Consider the following 12781-nt stretch of genomic DNA (forward strand, 5'->3'; position numbering starts at 1 on the left):
GATGTGAAGTGGTTAAAGCCCCTGTCACTAATCACTATAATTACTATAGGATTGTAGGAACAGTTCTTTTCAAGAAGTTCTTTTCTGAATGTGTGTTTTTTTTTTTCTCAGCAATTCAAACATTTTACAGAATCCATGGGCCATAGAGTAATTGAATAAGGTTAAATAAAAACATCCGATGGATCTCCAATTCTTCTACACCTTCATCTCCCACCAAGAGGATCTCGGGGCTCTCTGCCTCTTCGTTGAGGAGAGGCCTGAACAGTCTCCAACTGTCATCACTCTCTGCCATCACTCTCCTCCACCTGGCTGAACTTGATCTGTCACTAAATAATTTCTCTTTTAACTTGGGCCCCAGTTATGCTGCCTTTTTGTGGGCAATGTGGGACACTCATTGTCCTACTCAGACCCACTTCCACAACTCTTTTTCCATTACATCAATGACTAATCGGTACGGCTTCATGCTCTCATCTGGACCTGGAAAAAAATTATTGATTTTTGCTTCCAATTTTTATCTCTCTCCAAGTCTGTAGAAGGGTCACATGTAGTCGAAAAATTAACTCTGTTTCTCTCTCCACAGTTGCTGCCAGACCTGCTGAGTATATCCAGCATTTTATTTCAGATTTCCAACAGTTTTTTGCTTTGATTTGAATAGGGTGACTGATAGGAAAATCATTGCTGCTTTCTAAAAGGATATGTCTTTGCATCCTCTTTAACTTCCACCTTTAATCATCTTCACATGTAAATACTTCAAAATATTAATTAAATATCCATAAAACATTGTGGAGATTTGAGCTTTTGAAGTTTAGTATGTAAATAAACACTTGATACATTTTTCATAATGTCCTTCCTTTCATTCCAAAGAAAATTCAAAGCAAGAAACAGCATTGGGTTACAGTGTAAGAACCCTGGCTATTGTTGTTATCGCTCCAGTAATTGTACTGATCATCGTGTCCATGGTAACGGTGCTGATATTGCGGAAGTTCCACCAAAATCAGATGCAAAGACTAAATGCTCGAGAGGTTGAGTACGGTGCTATTGATGGACTAATTGCCTCGAACGTTGGAGACAGCACATTAGCAGTAAGGATTGTTCATCTATTTATTTGTTCTTTATCATTAGTTTTTTTTTGACTGTCAAACGCAGTATCGCACCATGTCATTTTTTTTTGATATGAAGTAAGTTGTCTAGTTTTGGCCACATTATTTTGAAAGCTGGCCAGAATTAAAAAATCTAAAGCTTTGGTATCTTAGTCTACCTTTTGCATTTTCTAAATGTGTACTTGCAAAAATAAAAGCGACAGTCGTTCTTCTCTGTTCTTGGAAATAGGTTAGAGTCCCCTTTGATCTCTTCACAACCCCCCAAATAAAAAAGATATGCATGCCGTTTGCTTTTTAAAAGATTAGGACTTAGTATGGTATAATTACGAGTGGACTCGATGCCCTGGAGTACAGTTCATGTCCTATCAGAGCCAGAATGTTTAATGTACATTCGTAAGTTGTGCCACCCATCCACTTTTGTCAAGCTTTTAATCGAAGACCTATTATGTATATTATGGTGTGAATATGCATTGGAAAACCTGTAGGGCCATTTTGACATGCAGAAGTTTCAGGTTTTTTTAAATTCATTCATGGGAAGTGGGTGTTGCTGGCTGAGCCAGCATTTATTACCCATCCCTCACTGCCCCATTTCAGAGGGCATTTTTTTTTTTTTAAAGAGTCAACCACATTGTTGTGGACCTGGAATCACATGTAGGCCAGACCGGGCAAGGATGGCAGATTTCCTTCCCTAAAGAACACTAGTGAACCAGATGGTTTTTTTTATGACAATTGGGCAAAAAGAGGTCACGAGATGTTCTTGGCAGGCAGGATTAAGGAGAATCCTAAGGCATTCTATTCATACGTTAGGAACAAAAGAGTTGTCAGGGAGAAAATCGGACCTCTCAGGGACAAAGGAGGGGAATTATGCTTAGAACCCAAGGGAATAGGGGAGATCCTAAATGAATACTTTGCATCGGTATTCACGAAGGAGAGGGGCGTGTTAATCGGGAGTGTCTCGGAGGGAGGTGTTGACCCGTTAGAGAAAATCTCCATTACAAGAGAGGAAGTGTTAGGTTTTTTAGGGAACATTAAAACTGACAAAGCCCCAGGGCCTGATGGCATCTATCCTCGACTGCTCAGGGAGACGAGAGGTGAAATTGCTGGGCCTCTGACGGAAATCTTTGTCGCTTCTTTGGACACGGGTGAGGTCCCTGAGGATTGGAGGATAGCGAATGTGGTCCCGTTGTTTAAGAAGGGTAGCAGGGATAACCCAGGAAATTATAGGCCGGTGAGCTTGACGTCCGTGGTAGGGAAGTTGTTGGAGAGGATTCTTAGAGACAGGATGTATGTGCATTTAGAACGGAACAATCTCATTAGTGACAGACAGGATGGTTTTGTAAGAGGGAGGTCGTGCCTTACAAATTTGGTGGAGTTTTTTGAGGAAGTGACAAAAACGGTTGATGAAGGAAGGGCCGTGGATGTCGTCTACATGGATTTCAGTAAGGCATTTGACAAAGTCCCACATGCAGGTTGGTTAAGAAGGTTAAGGCTCATGGGATACAAGGAGAAGTGGCTCGATGGGTGGAGAACTGGCTTGGCCATAGGAGACAGAGGGTAGTGGTCGAAGGGTCTTTTTCCGGCTGGAGGTCTGTGACCAGTGGTGTTCCGCAGGGCTCTGTACTGGGACCTCTGCTATTTGTGATATATATAAATGATTTGGAAGAAGGTGTAACTGGTGTAATCAGCAAGTTTGCGGATGACACGAAGATGGCTGCAATTGCGGATAGCGAAGAGCATTGTCGGGCAATACAGCAGGATATAGATAGGCTGGAAAATTGGGCGGAGAGGTGGCAGATGGAATTTAATCCGGATAAATGCGAAGTGATGCATTTTGGAAGAAATAATGTAGGGAGGAGTTATACAATAAATGGCAGAGTCATCAGGAGTATAGAAACACAGAGGGATCTAGGTGTGCAAGTCCACAAATCCTTGAAGGTGGCAACACAGGTGGAGAAGGTGGTGAAGAAGGCATATGGTATGCTTGCCTTTATAGGACGGGGTATAGAGTATAAAAGCTGGAGTCTGATGATGCAGCTGTATAGAACGCTGGTTAGGCCACATTTGGAGTACTGCGTCCAGTTCTGGTCGCCGCACTACCAGAAGGACGTGGAGGCATTGGAGAGAGTGCAGAGAAGGTTTACCAGGATGTTGCCTGGTATGGAGGGTCTTAGCTATGAGGAGAGATTGGGTAGACTGGGGTTGTTCTCCTTGGAAAGACGGAGAATGAGGGGAGATCTAATAGAGGTATACAAGATTATGAAGGGTATAGATAGGGTGAACAGTGGGAAGCTTTTTCCCAGGTCGGAGGTGACGATCACGAGGGGTCACGGGCTCAAGCTGAGAGGGGCGAAGTATAACTCAGACATCAGAGGGACGTTTTTTTACACAGAGGGTGGTGGGGGCCTGGAATGCGCTGCCAGGTAGGGTGGTGGAGGCAGGCACGCTGACATTGTTTAAGACTTACCTGGATAGTCACATGAGCAGCCTGGGAATGGAGGGATACAAACGATTGGTCTAGTTGGACCAAGGAGCGGCACAGGCTTGGAGGGCCGAAGGGCCTGTTTCCTGTGCTGTACTGTTCTTTGTTCTTTGCTCTTTGACAATGGTTTCATGGTCATTGCGAGATTTTTGATTCCAGACTTTAAAAAAAAATTTCACCATCTGCCATGGTGGGTTTTGAACCCGGGTCACTAGATCTTGCTCTGGGTCTCCGGATTACTAATCCAGTGACAATACCGTGATGCCACCACCTCCCCATTTTTAAAATCTACCTTGCTAATAGGACAATGTTCACGCCTGGTACATGTGACCTGAGGCAGCAGGGTCTTGCCAGAACCTTGTACGTTGATAGCTGATCAGAGAGAGATAGAAAGGCACCTAGCGCAACAGTTTTGTGTTCAAAGGACATAATTAGATGAGATCACAAAGCAAAATATCTTGCTTTCTTTTTAATTCTTCAGATTTTAAAAGCGTTTTTCCCCCCATAAACAAATAATTTCAGTTCATTTTGTCAGATCATTTGTGGCACAGTGGTTAGCACAGCTGCCTCACAGCGCCAGGGACCCAGATTCGATTCCGGCCTCAGGTGACTGTCTGTGTGGAGTCTGCACGTTCTCCCCGTGTCTGCGAGGGTTTCCTCCGGGTGCTCCGGTTTCCTCCCACAGTCCAGAGATGTGCAGATTAGGTTGAATGGCCACACTAAATTGACCCTTAGTGTCAGGGATTAGCTCGGGTAAATAGGTGGGGTTATGGGGATAAGGCCTGGGTGGGATTGGGCTCGGTGCAGACTTGATGGGCCGAATGGCCTCTTTCTGCACTGTAGGTATTCTATGATTCTATGATTTCTTCTCCTCCCAGGATCTGTTGGATCACTCCTGCACATCAGGCAGTGGATCGGGTCTTCCTTTCCTCATACAGAGAACAGTGGCTCGGCAGATTACCCTTGTGGAATGTGTAGGTGAGTCATAATGAAGGTCACAATGAGATGAGTAAGTTTTCATTCTGTATCCAAGGTGTGTGGCTTTATCACTCCTTTTTCTGGGAAAGGGCAAAGGTGGAAAAAATAGACTGGCATAACTTAGCTTTTCTTTCCTTTTTCAACCCCCGTCCCCCCTGTAGAAAGTGATGCACTCTGAAGATGACACTATAAATAATTATTCTTCAGGGTGTATTTGGTGCTCCAATTTGCTTTTGGACTTTATAAACTTTGATCTTGAAAATCGGGAGCTGTTTCTCAGACAATTGAATTCTACAAGTTAGTAAGTTTGTTGTTGGTCTCTAAGTAGCATGTAGCTATACTTTTTATGTTCGATCTACTGCATGATGTGTGTGTCAGGTGGGAGTGGGGGAGACAGATTTAGAAAGCCGGAGAAAATTAAAGTGTTTTTAACTTGATTATCTTGCCTCCCTTTATATTGTCTTATCCAAATTTACAGCAAGTTGTGTGGATGGGAGTGTGACGTTGCAAAGGGGCATCAACAGGTTAAGTGAATGGACAAAACTGTGGCAAATGGAGTTCAGTGTAAGAAGTCAGAGGTTTACAGCATGGAAACAGGCCCTTCGGCCCAACTTGTCCATGCCGCAATTTTTTTTAAACCACTAAGCTAGTCCCAATTGCCCGCATTTGGCCCGTATCCCTCTATACCCATGTAACTGTCTAAATGCTTTTTAAAGGACAAAATTGTACACACCTCTACTACCTCTGGCAGCTTGTTCCAGACACTCATCACCCTCTGTGTGAAAGATTTGCCCCTCTGGACCCTTTTGTATCTCTCCCCTCTCACCTTAAACCTGTGCCCTCTAGTTTTAGACTCTCTTACCTTTGGGGAAAGGTGTTGACTACCTTGCTGATCTATGGGAGGTGAAGTTTAGATCTGAGAAAGCCTATTTTTTTCCTTTAATGCTGAAAATTGTGGGGGAAGCAAAGAGATTGGGGAATCAATGATAACAGGTCACTAAAAGCTAATAAATGGGTACAGAAAATCAATCTAAGGGCTAATGGAATGCTGGATTTTGTCTCGGTGGGCCTTCCTCCAGTCTGAAAAACATCCAGTAAGCACTATTCTCTGTTTCTTGCCACTTGGACAAGTTCGTATCCATGTTCCTACTTCTTCTTTTATTCCATGAGCTATGACTTTACCTCCCAAGTTGTTACATGGCACTTGTATCGAATGCCTCCTGGAAGGCCGTGTACACCACCTCAGCATCATTAGCCTCATCTACCTTTTCTGTTACATCATCAAAAAACATAAGCAGGTTAGTTAACATGATTTTTCCCTCAACAAATCTATGCTGGGCTTTCCTTCATTAACCTGCATTTCTCCAATTGTCTGTTAATTATGTCCCAAATAATTGTTTTTAGAAGTTTCTCCCACCATGAAGTTAAACGGACTCGCCTGCAGTTTCTGGAATATGGACTGCAGCAGTTCAAGAAGGCAGCTTAGCACCGCCTTGAAGGGCAATTAGGAATGGGCAATAAATATTGGCCTAGCCAGCGACACCCACATCTCGTAAATGAATATAAAAAAAGTAACAGCCTGTGGTTGGTCGAGCGGCAAACAGTGGGAGTGGGGGGTGAGGGGGTGTGAGAGCAGGGCTGAGGGGACTGGGTGGGGCCTTGTGGACTGTGGGTGTGCAGGGATGAGGGCAAGGCCTTGGGATCTGGGGGCAGGAGGGAAAAGGAGGCCGGGGCCTTGTGGACCGGGTGGGGGGTAGCAGGTCCGTGGCCTTAGCGACCAAGGGGAGTGAGAGCACAAGTCGCGCTCACTCCCAGACTCTGGGTTCTCATTCATCCTCACCTCCACACACCAACATACACTCTCACAGTGGGTGAGCACCCCGAGACTTGGAGCATGTGCATACACGCGCATGCATGCATACACGTGCACACACGCACATGCATGCATACACGCGTACATACGCACATGCATGCATACATGTGCACACACGCACATGCATGCATACACGCGCACACACGCACATGCATGCACACGTACACGCACTCACACAGCAATGTAATTGCTACTCTTTTTGGTTCCTTTGCTCTAACCAACTAAGTTCTGTCCATGGCTGCTCTGGGACATCCTCTCTCTCCAGCACTGCAATCTTCTCAATTATGCTGTCACTTTCCACGGCACGGTGGCACAGTGGGTTAGCACTGCTGCCTCACAGCGCCAGGGACCCGGGTTCGATTCCCAGCTTGGGTCACTGTCTGTGTGGAGTTTGCACATTCTCCCCATGTCTGCGTGGGTTTCCTCCGGGTGCTCCGGTTTCCTCCCACAGTACAAAGATGTGAGAGTTAGGTGGATTGGCCATGCTAAATTGCCCCTATAAATGTCAGGCAAACTAACAGGGTAAATACATGGGGTTACAGGGATAGGGCCTGGGTGGGATTGTGGTCGGTGCAGACTCAGTGGGCCGAATGGCCTCTTTCTGCACTGTAGGGATTTTATGATTCCTTTCCTGAGCACCTTGTATCCAATGAGTTTGTGTCTTTATATCATAGAAACCCTACAGTGCAGAAGGAGGCCATTCGGCCCATCGAGTCTGCACCGACCACAATCCCACCCAGGCCCTACCCCCACATATTTACCCACTAATCCCTCTAACTACGCATCTCAGGGACAATTTTTAACCTGACCAATCAACCTAACCCGCACATCTTTGGACTGTGGGAGGAAACCGGAGCACCCGGAGGAAACCCACGCAGACACGAGGAGAATGTGCAAACTCCACACAGACAGTGACCCGAGCCGGGAATCGAACCCGGGACCCTGGAGCTGTGAAGCAGCAGTGCTAACCACTGCGCTACCGTGCCGCCCTGTTTGTGAACAGAACTCCCACTTACTGTTCTCTTTATATATTAACGATCTAGATGACGGGACTGGGAGCATTCTGGCCAAGTTTGCCGATGATACAAAGATAGGTGGAGGGGCAGGTAGTATTGAGGAGGTGGGGAGGCTGCAGAAAGATTTAGACAGTTTAGGAGAGTGGTCCAAGAAGTGGCTGATGAAATTCAACGTGGGCAAGTGCGAGGTTGTACACTTTGGAAAAAAGAATAGAGGCATGGACTATTTTCTAAACGGTGACAAAATTCATAATGCTAAAGTGCAAAGGGACTTGGGAGTCCTAGTCCAGGATTCTCTAAAGGTAAACTTGCAGGTTGAGTCCGTAATTAAGAAAGCAAATGTAATGTTGTCATTTATCTCAAGAGGCTTGGAATACAAAAGCAGGGATGTACTTCTGAGGCTTTATAAAGCACTGGTTAGGCCCCATTTGGAGTACTGTGAGCAATTTTGGGCCCCACACCTCAGGAAGGACATACTGGCACTGGAGCGGGTCCAGCGGAGATTCACACGGATGATCCCAGGAATGGTAGGCCTGACATACGATGAACGTCTGAGGATCGTGGGATTATATTCATTGGAGTTTAGGAGGTTGAGGGGAGATCTGATAGAAACTTACAAGATAATGAACGGCTTAGATAGGATGGACGTAGGGAAGTTGTTTCCATTAACAGGGGAGACTAGGACGCGGGGGCACAGCCTTAGAATAAAAGGGAGTCACTTTAGAACAGAGATGAGGAGAAATTTCTTCAGCCAGAGAGTGGTGGGTCTGTGGAATTCATTGCCACAGAGGGCTGTGGAGGCCGAGACGTTGAGCGTCTTCAAGACAGAAATTGATAAATTCTTGATTTCTCGAGGAATTAAGGGCTATGGGGAGAGAGCGGGTAAATGGAGTTGAAATCAACCATGATTGAATGGTGGAGTGGACTCGATGGGCCGAATGGCCTTACTTCCGCTCCTATGTCTTATGGTCTTATGGTCTTACCTGATGAAGGAGCAGCGCTCTGAAAGCTAGTGGATTTTGCTACCAAATAAACCTGTTGGACTTTAACCTGGTGTTGTGAGATGCCCAGCTAATCCCATAGATCTGTCTGCTCGGTGGGGAATAAATGGAAAGTCAGCTCATGGCATTTAAACAAACTCCAAAGGTTAAAATGCATTGCATCCTGCCATGACCGAGTTTTGAACAGACATCAAAACTCACCTGCGAAAGAAAACAACAACTCACAGTTCAAATAAGAGCCAAAGATGTTCATGATTTGAGAGAGGTTTTTATTCCTGATGGATTTCTTGGGATTTCAGTGATGGCACGCATTATTCCTGTGGAGAGTTGTATGGTTGATGTTGTCAGTGGCTCTGAAGTCCATCGAGTTTCCTCCTCATCAATATACTTCTCACTGTGGCTTTCATGATCCCAGGATAGGACATGGGCTATGTGAGGGCTGGGCCTGAAGCTTTCAGGACATCATAGTGGTGAATTGCTCCATCTGGTGGTCAAACTGAGCAGTCCATTGTTGTTCACTGTGGGCTTTTTTTCTGTCTCCCCTCTTGGATCACTTTGTAATTTTCTTTTAGAAAGCCAATTTAAGATTTTAAAACGAACATTGATTTATAGAAGAGTTTGGTTTTGTTGGCCACTGATACTTAATTTCAAAGATTATTGTACTCCACATTCTGAAATTGTACCAGGAATGTAAAACTGCTCTGTTTGCTAATTCCACCATTTCAGAAATTGAGATTTTCTTTTGTAATCTATCATTATTTTATTTATTGACATATAAACCTCTTTTTTACTTGATTGCTAACTGATCAGAACACTTTACGAAAGGTATATTAATGCCTCTGAAAATGTTTTTAAAAAAAACTTTTACAAACCCTTATCTATGTTCCAACATGTGTAAAAGGGATATCCACTGTCCCACTGCAGTAGTATGGTGCAGCACAGAATGGGGCCATTTGGCCCATTGTGTCTGTGCTGGCTCTTTGTTAGATCTGTCCAATTAGTCCATTGCTCTTTTTTTTTCCCTTCAAGTATTTTTCCAATTCGGTTTTGAAGCTACTGTATTTGCTTCCACCAGCTTTTCAGGAAGAAGTAGATTTGAAATGATGGCCACAATTCGTGATGGAGAAATGATTAGTATGCTGATAGGGTTGGATGAAATAAGGCTGGGGGAGGCTGGTATGGAATGTGAATGCTGGAATGGACTATTTGGGTGGATTGGCCCTTTTCTGTGCTGCAACTTTTATTAGAACATGTCCAGAAGGTTTAATGTGGCTCAGGAACGCCTACCTAGTGCATGCTTGCAGCATCAGTATGAAGATTTCTTGTAATTTTGAGCTGGGGGGTGACGGGAGGGGGGGGGGGGAGGAGGGGGAACACCGTGACTATTTAAAAACAAATCCTGTTCATCATCTCCAGGGAGGGCACTAAGGCCAGGTCTGGATCCCTAATGTAGGCCCCAACTGAGATTAGCTCAGCAAAGAACAGAGAACGAACACGGGACCTTCCTGATGGGTGTGGTTTTGCACAACATATGGCTCTGATTGACTGAAGATTAATGTTGTGGTAGTGCAGGTTTTAAACCTTGATTTAACTGATTCAGTCACATACATGGTGGGTGACTTTAATCATGATGGAAAGATAGGTGAACTCTGGCTTTGATTGTATCCCATTTCTCATAGACCAATAGACTGGGTAAAACATTTCCTTCTGACTGAAACTGGATTGGGCCACAACAACTTCAATTTCTATTTAAGGTCAAAGAATAGTCCTGACACGATTAGATGCTGATTGCAAAAGGAAATGGGATGGGAAGATGTTGAGAGAGAAGGAGTATTTGAGATGAGCTGATGAGCTGTGACTGTGAGGCCGTCAGCTTTGCCTTTCAGCACTGGGCTCTTGCTGGGCAAAGGTGCAGGGCACAAGACAGAAATGTTCACTTCAATCTCAACCCCAAGATAAACTCATTCTGACAATCCAGAGATTTGAGATACTTCTCGTGCAATTGAGAGGGGCTTTACAATTTGCAGTAGAATTGTCCCACCTGATAAATCTGCAAGAGTTGGTATGTCTGGAGACGGGTTCAGGTTACGTTTTTGATCAGTGCTTTCTGATCAAGATTTCTTACTGCTGCAGCCTGGCTTGATTCTATCTGGTGTATGTTGGAGATGGTGGATAACTTTGGGTAGTCTATGACTTGCTTCAGTGCCACAGTGTAGGACCTGGAGCATCATGTGCAGGACAGGCTGGTGAATGTGGAAGTCCACGATTCTCTGGTAATGGGAGGTCTTGAGGAGTTTCCAAGGGGGATTGATGTCTTTTCTTATTACAGACCTTTAACCTGAGCTTTGCCCAGCACAAATGGTCTGCAGGGAATGGCTGCAGATGTCACTGATTCCCACAATGACAGTGTGGTTGTGGATATTCCAGGCTTCTTCAATACCATTGCGGGAGCAATCTTCTGTTACCACAAAATGTGCCAATGAGGTTCCTCGATGCCAGGAAGACCAGAGGAAACTGAGGTCTTTCTGGCTGTTGGGTCTTGATGTTAAAACATAAATCTTTATGTTGGTGTCTGCAGGATACAAGTGAATAGTAGAAAATTTGAAGAGATGTTTAAAAACACCGTTGCTTTTTTGAAGTGATGATTTCAGTAGTGAACAAGCATGTGAAATCCAGGAGGACTTCAGATTACTTTTTATTTAAAAAAAAAGGCTACCTATTGAAAATTACCTTTGTTGTACCATTAACCCTTTTTGTCTCTGAATCTTTTTCATTTTGTATTTTTCTTTCCACCCTCTTACCTCCGTACATTTTTACATCTTGCTATTTCATTTTCCTTTGTCTTCATTGAACTGTTTGTGTTTTGCTTTTGCACTTTGCTTTGTTTTGTCCTTTTTCTTTTCCTGTTCAACCATTTGTTCTGTGATCGGGGCCACAATAAGAACTGTTTTAAATCCACAACTTTCCACAGGTGTGTTTTGGGGGAAGAGGACACTGGATCTCTGAGAGCAACCCGAGGTCTTTAGAGCAAAGAGGAGGTAGAGCCAGGAGGGAGAACTTGTAGTGTTGCTGAGCCTTTGTATCTCCAATGCCTTTGCTTCTTGTTCTATGGCACAGTGGTTAGCACTGCTGCCTTACAGCACCAGGGACACAGGTTCAATTCCGGCCTCGGGACACTGTCTGTGTGGAGTTTGCACATTTTCCCCGTGTCTGCGTGGGTTTTCTCTGCGTGCTCCAGTTTCCTCCCACAGTCCAAAGATGTGCAGGTTAGGTGGATTGGCCATATTAAATTGACCTTGGTGTCAGGAGGATTGGCAGGGTAAATAAGTGGGGTTACGGGAATAGGGTCTGGCTGGGATTGTGTTCGGTGCAGGCATGATGGGCTGAATGGCCTCCTTCTGTACTGTAAGGATTCTATGATACATCCAGCTGATCATCAGTATCTCAGTATGATAGTCAGGTGCTGCTGTTGGAAGGTGTAGACACGTGTGAAGTCGCTTTCACTGAGCTGGTAGAATATAATGTGATGTTTCTCTTGTCTTCTGATCCACAGGTAAAGGGCGTTTTGGAGAGGTTTGGCGGGGTCAGTGGCAAGGAGAAAATGTGGCAGTAAAGATATTTTCATCTCGAGATGAAAAATCCTGGTTCAGAGAGACTGAGATCTACAACAGTGTACTGTTGAGAAATGAGAACATATTAGGTGAGTTCCATTTCACATATCTAAAATTAAAACTCCATTAATGACGTTTCGGTTGAGAGTTACGCATGATTGGTTTGATTCCACTCTCTGATTTGACACCTGTGTAATCTTTGCTGGGTCAATATTTTGGAGACCACTATTGGTATCTAGTGGGGAGCTGGGGTGGGAGCCCTCTTGTGTTTTCATTCCCGTTGGCTATCCAGTGACCCCAGTACGTAAGTGTATGCGCAGTAATGCATAAAGAGTTCAGGATCTACTTCCCATGTTCACTCCTGGGAAGCCTCCCACTTTTCATTCTCTATCTCTATTTCAGCTTATCCTAAACTTTGCTTCCTGGATCTGGTTCTTAACCAAGTTCTGTTCACTTAACCAACAGACGTATATTGATGCCATGTCTTCAAATTTAAAATTAACCATGTTTAAATCCAGTCATGACCTTGGCCCTTGCTTCCTTCAGCTGTACAGTCCTGCCAAGCACACACTCTTCCTCTGATTTTGACTACTATATGCTTTGCCCCTTTGATCTGCCACCTTTACATCCTGGAACTTCTTTTCAAAGACTTTTGGCTTTTCCACCTCTCTTTCCACCTATAAGACCTTCGTGAAAACTTATGTTTTGACCAAGGCTTTGATC

At 44.5% G+C, this 12781-nt stretch overlaps 1 protein-coding gene across 6 annotated transcripts in view; it reads left to right on the forward strand.

Annotated features, from left to right (window-relative positions):
• The window catches only part of LOC144503644 (activin receptor type-1-like), a 93214-nt gene that overhangs the window by 51407 nt on the left and 29026 nt on the right, over positions 1–12781 (forward strand). For all 6 annotated transcript variants that reach the window (XM_078228323.1, XM_078228325.1, XM_078228324.1 and 3 more), the window contains 3 exons: positions 865–1082; positions 4458–4557; positions 12001–12147. In XM_078228323.1, coding sequence (XP_078084449.1) covers positions 865–1082; positions 4458–4557; positions 12001–12147 — 465 coding nt within the window. The remainder of the gene's footprint in view (positions 1–864; positions 1083–4457; positions 4558–12000; positions 12148–12781) is intronic.

This window comes from Mustelus asterias, chromosome 14 (assembly GCF_964213995.1).
Source record: "Mustelus asterias chromosome 14, sMusAst1.hap1.1, whole genome shotgun sequence".
NCBI classification, from domain to species: Eukaryota; Metazoa; Chordata; class Chondrichthyes; order Carcharhiniformes; family Triakidae; genus Mustelus; species Mustelus asterias.